The sequence below is a fragment of the Molossus molossus genome, unplaced genomic scaffold (genome assembly GCF_014108415.1).
Source record: "Molossus molossus isolate mMolMol1 unplaced genomic scaffold, mMolMol1.p scaffold_m16_p_24, whole genome shotgun sequence".
NCBI lineage: Eukaryota > Metazoa > Chordata > Mammalia > Chiroptera > Molossidae > Molossus > Molossus molossus.
This window is the reverse complement of record NW_023425360.1, coordinates 3,659,217-3,672,241: the sequence shown is the minus strand read 5'-3', so window position 1 is coordinate 3,672,241 and position 13,025 is coordinate 3,659,217. Positions and strand designations below refer to the sequence as shown.

General features: G+C 55.6%; 1 protein-coding gene across 4 annotated transcripts in view; it reads left to right on the top strand.

Moving 5' to 3' along the window:
- Window positions 1–13,025, top strand: part of SEMA4B (semaphorin 4B) — a 36,177-nt gene that overhangs the window by 14,811 nt on the left and 8,341 nt on the right. For all 4 annotated transcript variants that reach the window (XM_036278052.1, XM_036278051.1, XM_036278050.1 and 1 more), the window contains 3 exons: window positions 10,294–10,457; window positions 10,631–10,693; window positions 12,724–12,822. In XM_036278052.1, the coding sequence (XP_036133945.1) occupies window positions 10,294–10,457; window positions 10,631–10,693; window positions 12,724–12,822 (326 nt within the window). The remainder of the gene's footprint in view (window positions 1–10,293; window positions 10,458–10,630; window positions 10,694–12,723; window positions 12,823–13,025) is intronic.

Sequence of the window (13,025 nt, the reverse complement as noted above, 5' to 3'; positions counted from 1 at the left end):
CCAGAGCAGGCACCCAGGGTCATGGCTGCTCTGAGAAGTCCCTGGTACAGGCTGCTTTGGAAGTATTTTCCTGGCTGGTTACTGGTCTCCCTCCCGTGTGTCTTTAGCTCTGTCCCTTGGGCTGGCATCTGCGTAGCCCAGAGCTACATGGACAGAGCTGTAAGTCTGGATGCTGGTGCCGGCACTGAAGACCAGCCAGCCCTGTTGCGCAGCCTGGGCGAGCTCCCGGCTCCTCCAGCCGCTTTCGCATCGACAAGAGGGGAATAGTAGCGGGAACCCTCTACGGGGTTCTGCGAGGAGGATATGAAATTAAGGATGTACAGCCTGGCACGCTGCCTGGCACGTGTGGTATCCCCAGTAAAAAGTAGCGGTTCCTGTTCTCCTTGGTGGAAATGTCCTGCCCGCTTAGCCTCGCGAGTTTATTCGCATTCACTTGGTAGACGCTGTCCGAATGCGGGTCCTTTGCTAGTTTTCAAGACCAGGCCAGGGAAGGAAGTGGTGCAGACTTCCTCACCACTGCCCTGGGGGAGAAGGCAAAGATGATTGGAGGTCCTGCTTCATGCAGCCCCCTTTTCAAGTGCTCCTGGCTCGGCTCTTCTAATGTCCTCCTTTGCCCGAAGAACCTCCTCTGCCCGGGGCTGGGCTGGGCCTCCCTCCTCCCTGCCCCTCTCTGGCTCCGCTCTGCCCCCCGCATAACCCACATTCGGCTGGGTGTTGAAGTGCCTGTGTGCCAGCCCCGCAAAGCTCTAAGCTTACACAACGTTGGGGGCACCTCTGGCTACACCTGCTCGTTCATCCTCCAGGCTAGAGAGACAGAGGGTAGCACAGGAACTGGAGAAAAGGCTGGATTGGGGTCATGTTCTCAGTCACTCCTTCCTGTGTCCCCTTGTTAGGGCTTGTGGTCCCCCTCCCCTCCCCATGGGTGCTTGGGATGGGTGGAGAGGGCTCTGATGTGGCCCCTCCCAGGGGAGAGGAGCAAACAGAACATGAGACTCCTGCGGTCCAGGTTCTGCCCGTCCTCAGCTGCTTCCCCCAGCCAGCCCTCCCCGCCCCCGCCCCCTTGCATTCTGACCTCCCCATCCTGGCCATGCTCCCCTGTGTCCAGGGGACACAGTGGCTTATACCGAGGTAGCTGTCTTGGGACATATACCTGAGGTCCCATAATGGCATCTCCTGCCGTTCCCAAGGCCACACATCTTTCCTCTGCTCCTAGCCCTGTGCCGTCTCCCTGGTCACTGTTTAGCCACCACTCTTGTGTGACCATCTCCACGACAAGGCAGGAGCCAGCCCTTCAGCCCTGAGGTGACACGTTTGTGTTCAGCATTCAGGGCCCAGGAGAAGGTAGAAGATGGGTAGTAGCTGCTGGGGCCCCGGGCTTTAGTTGTCTTGTTCCCATCTGCATGGTTAGTGGAATTATCCCCATTTTACAGAGCAGATAGCTGAGAATCAGAGAGGGAAAGTATTGTGTTCAAGTCATACAGATCAGCACCCCAACCCTGTGGCCTGACCTGTTCTCAATGGGACCTCTCTGGTCTGCATTTGTGGGTCCTCTGAGAAGCCTATGCTCACAGCATAGTGGGGTTTGGAGAGGTGGGGTCCTGTGGTGAGGGGTTTAAGTGGGGACAGTAGACAGAAACTTCTTGTTTTATCAGAATTTCTAAGGAGGGGCCAAAGGAACAGACTCCCTGCTTCTTTTTGCCCCGCCCCCACCCTCTGAGACAGGTGCTAACAGCAAAAGGGAGGGAGCCTCTCAGGGTAGCCCACTGTGTGCCAGGCGCTGCCCTTGGGTGTGGAGGTGGGGACATTGTTCCACCTCACACAGGTGAGGGCACCGAGGCTCTGAGAAGCCAACTCACATGGTCAGGGTCACACAGCTAGAAAGGTTGGGGGCCAAGCCTTGGGCCACCACCATGAGAGCCACATTCTTTCCATCGGAGCAGCTACCCTCCTGCATCACCTGCGAAATGTAGAAAAAAGCAGCAGAAGGACCCAGCCCAGCCTCGAAGAATCGATAGGTTATATATTTCCATCTGGTAAAGAAATCCGTTGAGGTCACTCCTTGGATGGGATTAGGATCCAGCTGAGGCCCCTGGTGGTCGTGCTGTGGTTGGAAATAGAGCCAGCCCAGCAGCCTTGGCCGGGAACGTGGTGCGAGGGGAACGGTGCAAACATCTCGGGCGTTTGCCTACTGGGGGCGGCGGGCCAGAGCCAGCTGCGGATATGTTTTGTTTGGCCTCCAAGTGTTTTTAGAAAAGCTTTAATCGGTCACCGATATTTAACACTCAGGAAGTTTTATATAAAAATCCAGGTTTCTAGTTCTTCTGAAGATCTGGCAAGGCTGTGCCCCCGTTCCGTTCAGCAGCAAGCATCCAGGGCGAAGCAGGGGCCACCAGGGTGCTGGGTGTTTCCAGAGAGCAAAGGTGGGGCGGGAGGAAGGCAGTCGAGGGGTGGGGGGCATAGGTGGGGCCGGTTCTGGCTGTTGGTGACCTTGTAGCCTGGGAGCAGGGCTTGGCACTGCCATAGGCTGCGTAGATTTTGTCTTCCCAACAACCCTGCGAGGGCTCCCTCTCAGGGAGGGCAGGGGCTTGTCCAGGGTTGCACAGCTGCTCCATGATCAAGGTCAGGACTCAGGCACGGGCCTCCCGGTCCCTGCGGTGTCTCCTGTCTCCCTGTAGCATCTTCAGCTGTCACACTTCTGTCTGCACCCCGGGACTCCAGGACAGCGTGTTCAGTGCTTTGGGGAGACAGCACAGTAGGGGCAGTGTTAGCGTGAGGCCTCAGGGCCTCCAGACCGCCACCTTTGAATCTGGGGTCCCTCCCTGGACCAGAGCACCTGAACTGGGATTAAGACTCTGTCAGTCAGTCATTCAATCTACAAATGGCTATCAAGCAACTCCTGGGAACTCACCTGGCCAGGCAATACAAAGATGGGCTACAGTATGAATAAGACAGTTGGACCTCAAGGCACTCTCAGCCTAGTGGAAGAGGCAGAAAGCTCGCCATCATCAGTCCGGGTGGCCAGTGCATCAGGGAGATGTGCACGGGGAATGTTGGGTGCACAGAGAAGGGGCCCTCATCCGGCTGGGGAGTCAGGGAGGCCTCCTGGAGGAGGTGGAACTGAGCTGAATCTCAGAGGACGAGTAGGAGTTAGTCCGAAGGAAAGGCCTTCCAGGTGGGGGCACTGTCTGAGTGAAGACCGAGAGGAGAAATGGGACGTTGGTGGCAGTAAGTTGAAATGGAGGGGGACGTGCAAGGGCTGATGAGTTAGGGCTTGGACAGTGGGGCACCATTGAGGGTTTACACCGCACAGTGACAGTTCCCATAGAGCTCTCTGGCCTCAGCGTAGCAGGGGGGCTGGAGGCAGAAGCAGCTGGGACAGCGGTTGCTGCAGAGACCTGGTGGGAGGGTGGTGGCCTGGTTATGGACGTGAGTGGTGGGCATAGTGATAGACATACATTTGGAAAATATTGAGAAGGAAAAACGGGCAGGATTTAATTATAGATCGGATGTCCTTGGGTGACAGGGAGGAAGGAAGGAAGCACAATGCCAAGTTTGCAGCTGGGTGGATGGTGCCACAGGGATCCCAGGCCGAAGAGGGCATCCGGAACGGGGAGGGGTACAGGAAGGGGCCCGAAAGTGGGGTCTGGCGTGTTGGAGCAAGATCCACGCTGGATGAAGAACTTTGGGAGTTACCAGCGCTGGGTCCGGGTCATTGACACGCTGGGTGTGGATGTGTGTGTGACCCAGGGGCCAAGGGCAGGCCCCAGGGAACAAGAACATTCAAGAGCAAACCCTGGAGGGGCTGCCGGGGGTTACAGCACAGACCCTGAACCAGCAGCCCAGGTTCAAACTCAGCTTCCCAGCTCTTCCTAGCTGGGTAACCACACACATTATTTGCCTTGTGTCCTCTCACCTGAAAAATGCAGATGGTGACGCTCATGTCACCTCGACCTTGACAGGATTACAGGCGTTAATCATTCAAAGTGCTTAGGAAATGCCCAGAGAGTATGGTGGAGACAGGAAGTGACCTTGAGGCTGGTGTGTGGCAGACACCCAGAGGACAGGGGGACCTCCACGGGACCACGTGCCTTGCCCCTCGGCACCTGGGCCCTGCTGGGGGTGGGGCTGGGGCTGGTTGGGGCCTGAGTCCCGTGAGTGGGAGGTCAGAGATGGCGTCGCGCAGGGCAGCTCTTCTCAGAAGGGTTTGGGCTGAGAAGGGAGGAGCAAGGCCCGCCTATTTCTAGGATAAACATTGAAGGAAAAAACTGCTTTCTATGGGGCAAAGGTTAATGACACAACTCAGTCTCTGCGGAGATGGGGGAGCAGTGGAAGTTGAGAGGGTTTATGCCCGGTGGCCCCGATTTCCTTAGAAAAAGAGGAGACATCAAGAGAGGGGAAAGGTGGACCCTAGGCCGAGGCCTCAGGGGAGAGGGGTCATTGGGGAGCAGCCAGCCCCCAGCAGAGGGTCCTGGGTGAGGGGGTGAGAGATCAGGCTCCCAAGGTGATGGCAGCTCGTGGCAGGTCCTAGGTTAGGGCTCTACTGGCCGGATGGGCTCAAGGAGGTCCGTGAAGGGCCAGGGCCACCTGAAGATGCTGGCAGGAGCCCTCGACGTGCTCGATGGGGCCATAGCAGGGACCTTTATGCACCTGTCCAGAACACTGGATGCTACGAGGTTGGGCTCCCTGGCCTTCCTGCCTCTTCCTTGGTCAGTCACCTCAGTCCCTGTGGAGGACTTTGGACATGGCCCCACTTCCCTATCGGGGACTCAGCCCTGGCACTGGTTTGGCGATGGCAAAGAGCCCACTGCTTCCGGCCCATCAGGCAGCCCTGCCCAGCACTTGGGCAGTGTGGAGTGAGGACGTGTCTGGGTCGCTGGCTGCCCTGGCTTGTCACTGAGTCAGCACCTTAACCCTGGAGATGCCGCTCCTGCTGGCGCAGGTGGGTCCAAGGGTCCAGTGTGACTCCCAGGGAGCAGGTGCTCCTACTAAGCCTCTGGGAGGCCCTTCGGGACTGTCCTGGGCCCAGAGTCTCTCTGGAACTTGGTGATTGCAGCGGAGGGGTGATGGACTGCCTCCCTGCTGGGGACTTTCCTGGCACCCGCTCCGCTGGAAGCTGCCGCTTTCCAGCCCCGTCCTGCACAGGCCTGTGGAGGGCGGGATGTGAGGGCCAGGTCAGCTGTGTCGTGCGGGAGCCACCAAGGAGAGAAAGGTGGGGTGGGGCTCTGAGTCATGGCTCTGCTGGCCCGGGTGGGGGCACCTGGGGTACGGGCAGTGCTGAGCCCTATTCCCTGCTCGCTCCAGAGAGCTCCAAGCTTCCGGCTGAGTCACGGGGAAGGTCAGAACCTCGAGATGAGGCTGAGGACTGAGTTGTACCCACATCACTTCCTGCTGATACCCCAGGCCTGCAGCGGGGGATGGGCCCTGCAGGTGTCTCTGACAGCCCCAAGCCGCCCCCCTCCAGCCTCCTGGGAGCCCTGGACAAGCCACTGGCTCAGGCCTGCTGGGGTGGCTGCAAAGGTTTCATCCCACCTGGGAATAATGGCCACAGCCTTAGGCGGCCTGGCTTGCTCTGTACTGGACTGACCAGCTGGTGGAGGATGAGTATGGCCAAACATGGCACCCTCCGTCGCAGCGTAGACGTTAAAGACGGACTCCAAGGTGTGCCAGCATGCACAGGGAGCCGCCGGCACAGTCACCCCCTCCCTGGCACCTCTGCACAAACAGCACTCCAGAGCAAACACACAGGCATGGACAAGCCCTGTGGTGGGGCACGCAGACACACACACACACGCACACACACACACACACGCACATGCACACGTGCACGGGCAGGCTCAGGCAGGGCCCCACACAGACGTCTGTGGTATAACTCTGGAGGTGACCCCAGGCACTGGCCACTCAGAGCACCACAGAGCAGGGACCAGCATGAGACCCAGCTGACACCCTTCCCGTTTTTGACCTGATGCTCTGCGACTGGCCTTGAGTCCCCCTCTCTGAGACCAGGTGCAGGCCTAGGTTAGAATCACTGGGCGCCAGTGTTTTAATTAAGCAGGAGGATGAGGGAGGCGCAGCTCCTCTCTGCCCTGCTCCCCAGCTGCACTCGCTGGGCTGGATTTTCCTGCAGGGCTTGGGGTTTTGTTTTTGATCCACTGGAGTGCTGACCGTGTGCCAGACGCCATGCCAGCACGGGGAACGTGCGCACAGTTGTTTTGGGTAATCAGTCAGCGAACGTGGCTTATTATGTGTATTGTTATTTACATACATAATCTCGTTTCTTCTCATAACAACCTCATGAGGCGAGGTGCTATTATCCCCACTTTACAGATGAGGAAAGTGAGGCTCCACGATGTTACGTGGTTGGTCCTGAAGGCAAAGGGCTCGTAAGTGACAGGCAGAATTTGAATTCAGGTCTCTGCTTCTAGAGTCTGCGCTCTTGATCTGTCTCGTTGAGACTCCCAGTTGGGAAGCCGGCCCAGGTGACGTCCACGGGGCAGGGGGGCTCGTGTGGGACAAGGCCTTCAGGACACCATGGCTTTGAGAGGTCCAGGGCGGGGAGACTCAGGAGGCGTGTCCCCAGAGTGGGAAGGCATGGTGTGAGGGGCCCTTCGCTCAGTCCTCTGAGGCATTTGTGTCTCTGCGCCATGTTCCTATACTCCCAAAATGACGGGAGGAGGGGCGGGGACCTGGAGCTGCTGGCTGTGTGGGGGGCGGGGCTGGAACCAGGGGTGAGCAGCTGGTGCCCTGCTGCCCCTCCAGCTGGGCTGCGCTCTGTCTGCGTGACCTTTGGCAGGCTTCCCCGCCCTTCCAGGCCTGAGTGGGGCCAGGCTGCCACCTGGGCTTCAGCTCTTACCTCTGACCTTTGGCATTTCTATGTTATCTGGACAGATGCCAAGAGCTGCCTCCTGCCCAGACTGAAGTTCTCCTCCGCAGGCAGACAGGCATGGGCAGATTGGGGCCAGCCCGTGCTTTCAGGACACAGGAGGGATGCAAAAGAAAGAAGGGGCCACAGTAGCCACTTGCCCTCATCTCACTGACCCCTCGGGAGGCTGCTGTTCTCCTTTTTTGCATTATCCCCACGATGCATATGAGAAAACCCAAGCCCAGTGACGTGCCGTGTACCCTGCAGAGGACCCACCTGCGCTTCCCTTGGAAACTTCTGCTCCAGAATCACCGGGGAGCTTGTCAAGCAGAACATTGTCAGGCCGTCTCCCCGGTCAAGAGCATGGGAGCCAGGCAGGCCCCGCATCTGGAGTTCAGATGTTCTGGGTGATTTTGCCGTGCCCCGCAGACTGGGTTCAGGAAGGAGACCTCCTGCGCCAGCCTCTCTTTTGCTGTGTGGCTTTGGTGTCATTGCTCAATCTCTCTGAGCTTTGATTTCTTCGTTTGTAAAGTGGGGCGAGCAGCAGTCCCCACCTCCTGGGGTGGTTGGGGGCACGCAAGGAGTTAGTATCTACAACACATTCAGCACGCACCTTCCCACGCGGACCTCGGGTGGCCAGCGGGAGGACTCTCTTGAGGGTGCTGGTTCTTCCCAGGAGCAGAGCACAGAAAGGTCAGCTCATCAGCACAAAAGCATGAGCCACATGATCGGGACCCAGCATGCTGGGAAGTCTTTGGTTCGAGAAGTGGGAGGTTTGTGCTGGAAGCATTCCTTGGGCCTCTTTGTGTGCAGAGCGCCCCTAGGACGTGGTGAGGACTTAGGGGTGTGAGGCAGAAGGCCTAGGGTCTCCGGAATCACAATGGACTTACACTGGCTCGACCACAGCTGTCCTGTGTGGTTTCAGCAGCAGAGTTCGGGCTCCGGCCATTAGGTGGGACTCTCCCCTGTGAATTGCCCGTGCAACCCGCTTCTCACTGGGTTCCAGAAGGGAGGCTTGTCACCGGAGTGTGCTCTGCCTCTTGGACAGCGAGGATAAGGTGACTTCATTTCCCTTTTCTCTTCAGCCCCTGGAGGCTCAGCACTGAATGTATGACGACCTATGACCTGCGTATGGAAATTTGTCCCTCCTGTCTGGTTTCAATGTTTTCTTCAGATTTTTTTTTTTTTTCCTCTGCTCCCAATTTTAGTGTTTCTATTTCATTACCTTCTTTCCTTTGTGTTTCCTCACTCTTGTGGAACCAGGCTGGGGGTATGTAAAACCGCTCACTGTGGAGACACACACAAAGCGTCTTCACAACCGCTCTGTTGGCATGTGGCCGGCCTACCGCTTCCTGCGCTTCATGAGACTGTATTTGTTTGCGCGGTCATAACCCACTGGTCAGTTAGGAGATGCCGGAGGTTGGGCAGGGTGGCTGCTTTCTGCTTGTTTTTCTTTTCATATCAGCTGCTTAGAATTTTTAAAATAATTTCTCTCCCAATCTATTAGTCACTCTGAGCACAGATGATACCCTGGTGGATAGATGTGTTTGTGTTTACTTCTTCCTCTCCTCTCTGATTTGTTTCTTGCGTATCACACAAGGGTAATAAATCTGTAGCATCCAAAAATGATAACAAGTGAAAAAGGGAAAGAAAATTCCCTGTGATCCCACCAGGGCTACCACTTTTTTTTTATCCTCACCTGAGGACATTTTTTTGTTCAGATAGAGTTGGAAGGAGGGGGAGAGAGAGAGAGAAAGAGAGAGAGAGAGAGAGAGAGAGAGAGAGAGAGAGAGAGAGAGGTGAAAGAGACACATTGACTGGCTGCCACCCACACGACCAAACCAGGGCCGGGGACAAATTGCAACTGAGGTACGTGCCCTTAGCGGGAACCAAACCCGGGTCTCTGTGGACCACAGGCCGACGCTCTAACCACTGAGCAAGACTGGCTAGGGCAGGGCTACCACTTTTCATCATTTTGTGATTCATCCTTCCAGATTGCTTTTTCTATATTTATTTTTTTCCCCACACAGAAAGAAATAGACTCTAACTAGACGTACTATTTTATAACCTCTAGTTTCACTTACTGGTATGTCATCAGTATCTTCCCTTGTTACTACATATTCTATAACGATGAAAGATATTTAAGATATTTAAAATTGATATCAAGGATGTGCACAATAATTCTTTTTATAAGTATAGGACTCATCATGAAAAGCAACAATTGCCTCAGTCTGCCCCAGCCCCAGGCCTGGCTAAAAGGCACAACTTTTTTTTTTTGTAATCCTCACCCGAGGATATTTTTACATTTATCTTCAGACAGAGTGGAAGGGAGGAAGAGAGACACATCGACTGGTTGCCACCCCCGGCCGGGGACGAACCTCCACTGATGTATGTGCCTTTGGCCAGAATCGAACCCGGGGCTCTTTGGTCCACAGGCTGGTGCTCTAACCACTGACCCCAACTGGCCAGGGCTAAAAGGGACAACTTTTAACCACTTGCACTTTTTGTTTACAGTGGTTTTCTTTGTATGTTTAAGTAAAATGCTTATACTCCTCTTTCTTGGCTTATCTGACGTACCGATTCGCTGCTGAGAAAAATAAGGCTCTGTAGCACTCACACCCTTTCCCAGCTCCTCCAAAACATTTCCTGCCACCCTATTTGGTTGCCTTTGCAATTTAAATTAATGTGCATAAACCTCAGATTCTTGTCCCCTTAACCGATGATGATGATGACAGTATCTTGTGGCCCTTTGCTCTCAGAGGATGATAAAGAGACTCCACGCTCCTAACTGCCCTCGTCCCCAGCATCACAGTGTCTGTCTGTTGTACGTTCAAGTTCCTGAGGCCAAGGTTGATATCAACGTCCTGTTTAATCATAGATCTTCGTGGTCACTGTGGGGCCAAGGGGTGGGCTGTGCTTACAAGCCCTTCTCTTCGGGTCACACGCCACGCGACGGAGAGTGTGGAATTTCCCTGCTGTCTTGTATTCTGTTATGGGCTCAAAAATCATCACTTTGTGTTTTAGTTTGCGTCATGTTTTGACCATGCCTTTCTTATGTAACTTTGCTTGTTTTTCTGGGTCTTCTGGAAAAAAAAAAGCATCATTTTTACCAGCTGCTAGTGTTCTATCCAATGAAGTATTAGGATTTATTGTCACCCAGCCATCCGTGGTGGGACATTTAGGTTGATTTGATTTTTCATGAATGTGAATGGTGCTGTAATTCATGTTCTTTTCCGTTCATCTGTGTGCCTCTGTTTCTTGCATAAAGTTTGCCGGGCAGGAATGCTGCTCCCCTGTAAGCCTGACCCCTTGTCCCTAGCCCCTTGCCACCCATGGCCTTGTCGACCTCCCTTCACTCCAGTTGGTCCATTCCAGAGGTTGGGTTTTTGTGGGAAGGGTGGGCCCCCAGGTAATGCCCATCTTCCTCTCCCCAGGCTCTGAAGAGCGACCATTCCTCAGATTCCAAACTGAAAACGTCTCCAACTACACGGCCCTTCTGCTGAGCAGGGATGGGAAGACCCTGTACGTGGGTGCCCGAGAGGCCCTCTTCGCGCTCAACAGCAGCACCAGCTTCCTGCCAGGCGGGAGATACCAGGAGGTGGGAGATGATGCCCGAGGCCAGTTAAGCCAGGCAGAGGATGGCAGTGGGGAAGGTGGACGGGAAGACTGATCGCCTGGGTCTGGGGATGATGCAGACGGAGAAGGGAAAGGGGGGGGAGGCAACCCCTCCATCCCCACATGCACACTCACCTGCCCCCTCTCATTCCCCAGCTGCTGTGGAGCGCAGATGCTGAGAGGAAGTACCAGTGCAGCTTTAAGGGCAAGGACCCACAGGTGAGCCAGCGCCTGAAAGGAACCTGGGCTGCAGGTGGGATGAAGGGTGGTGGACCTGGACCCAGGACAGCAGCAGGAGTGGGAGCAGATGCAGCCAGCTGTGGTGGGCGGGCGTGGGCTTCCGAGATGGCCAGAGCTGGCTCTGAATCTTGGACAAGTAGATGTGCTTCTCTGAGCCTCCGTGTCCCCACCTGTAAAATGGGTTAGTGATGCCTGTCTCACTGGACCCACCGTGAGTGAGGATTCATTGAGGTCCAGGTCTAGGCCACCCAGCTCAAGGTGAGTGCCCAGTAAATGTGAGCTTCCAGCAGGAGCAGCAGTTGGGTGGGGACAGGAGTCGTGTCCCTCTGCAAAGGATGCCAGGTGTAGCAGGTCTGACCGATGCTTGTTTGGCTTTGGTCAGACCAATAGGGGCGGGTCTGATGCAGCCTGGGGTTCTCCTGGAGGACTCCCCACCATTCCCTGGTCCTGAGTGCCTCGGGGGCAGCTAAGATGAAGGCAAAGAGCACCAGACTTGGGATCAAGACCTAGGTCCATGCCCTGGCCTGTTTGGCTCAGCGGTTAGAGCGTCGGCCTGCGGTCCAGAGAGACCCGGGTTCGGTTCCCGCTAAGGGCATGTACCTCGGTTGCAGTTTGTCCCTGGCCCTGGTTGGGTCGTGCGGGTGGCAACCACTCAATGTGTCCCTTTCATGTAGATGTTTCTCTCCCTCTCCCTCCCACTCTATCTGAACAAAAAATGGAAAAATGTCCTCGGGTGAGGATAAAAAAAAAAAGACCTAGGTCCATGTCCTGACTGCCCCTCACTTCTTTTATTTAGCACTTAGTATCCAGTAAGCACTTGCTTTAAACACTGGAGATACAACTGTGAAAGAGTCAAGAAAGAACAACAGGCAAAATCCAGTCAGTTTAAAAGGTAGTCAGGTTACACACTTCATTTAGAAAAATGACATCTGCACCCTGGCTGGTGTGGCTCACGTGGGTGGGCAGCAACCCGTGCGTGCACCAGGAAGTTGCTGGTTCGATTCCTAGTCAAAAGCACATGCCCAAGTTTCAGGCTCGACCCCCAGTAGGGGGCGTGCAGGAGGCAGCTGATGGATGTTTCTCTCTCACATCAATGTTTCTCTCTCTCTCGCTCTCCCTTCCTCTCTCTCTAAAAATCAATAAACTATTCTTAAAAAAAAAAAAAAAAAAGGGTGGCAGCTGAGCCAAGAAGAGAAGGAGGTGAGGGAGTTGAGATGGGGTACCTGGAGGAGGAGCAGGTCTAGGGATTTTATTCTGAGGGGGGGTGTTTGGAGAACCACTGGAGGGCCGAGCAGAAGAGTCACATGGCCCGGCATATGGCAAGAGTGGCCTCCGTGTGGCAAGGACAGAGGGAGGGAGACCAGCGAGGGATGCGAGGTGATGGTGGCCCGGACCAGGGAGTGAGACATGGTCAGCTTCCCGATGTTTTCTGAAGATGGGGCCACCGGGATTTCCTGATGCAAAAGTGCCGGGTGTGAGAGACAGGAATTTGAGGCTGGCTGGAGGTTTGGGGCCTCAGCAGCCGAGAGGATGGAGTTCCCATGAATGAAAAGGAAGGATCTTGGAAGAGAAAAGTTTGAGAGCTCTCGGAAGCTCAGTTGGAGGCACTATAGACAAACGCAGAGGCTTGTCCGTGAGTCCGGGGCCAGGGTTCGGGCTGAGTGTCTCCTGCTCTGAGCTGTGGCTTCTTCCCCACGTGGGTTGGGAGGGACCATCGTTTGGCTCTGAGGTTCTGAAGAGGACCTTCAGGGGCCCAGACAGCCCAGGAGGACGCATTCTGTGCCTCACCCCAGACTGAACAAAAGGTTGCCAACCACAGAACTGGCTGAGCCCCAAGGTTCCCCCTGCAGCACACGCGTACATGTTTGCGGTCCTTGGTCAGCGAAGTCCAGGAGGCTCCTGCTCCAGGTTTCTCCTGACTCGCTGCTTCTCCGCCAGCACTGGCCTTGGTCTCGGTGGTGCCCTCTGGTGACCGGCTTGGGCCTGACACCCTCTTCCTCTTTCCCCAGCGTGACTGTCAAAACTACATCAAGATCCTCCTGCCACTCAACAGCAGCCACCTGTTTACCTGCGGCACCGGCGCCTTCAGCCCCCTGTGCACCTACATTGTGAGTCCCCGTCCTCTGCACAGGTGGCCTGGGAACCTCCCAGTGTTCTGCCCCAGGGAGCTGTTCTCCAGCACCCATCTCTGGTGCAGAATGAGCCCCCCCTCCCCGCAAGGCTTCTTGGTAGCTTACAGCCCACCTTGCACACTCCTCCTCAACACTCTCATACCCATGCGTCTCTGCCCTGCGCACACCTTAGGCTGTGG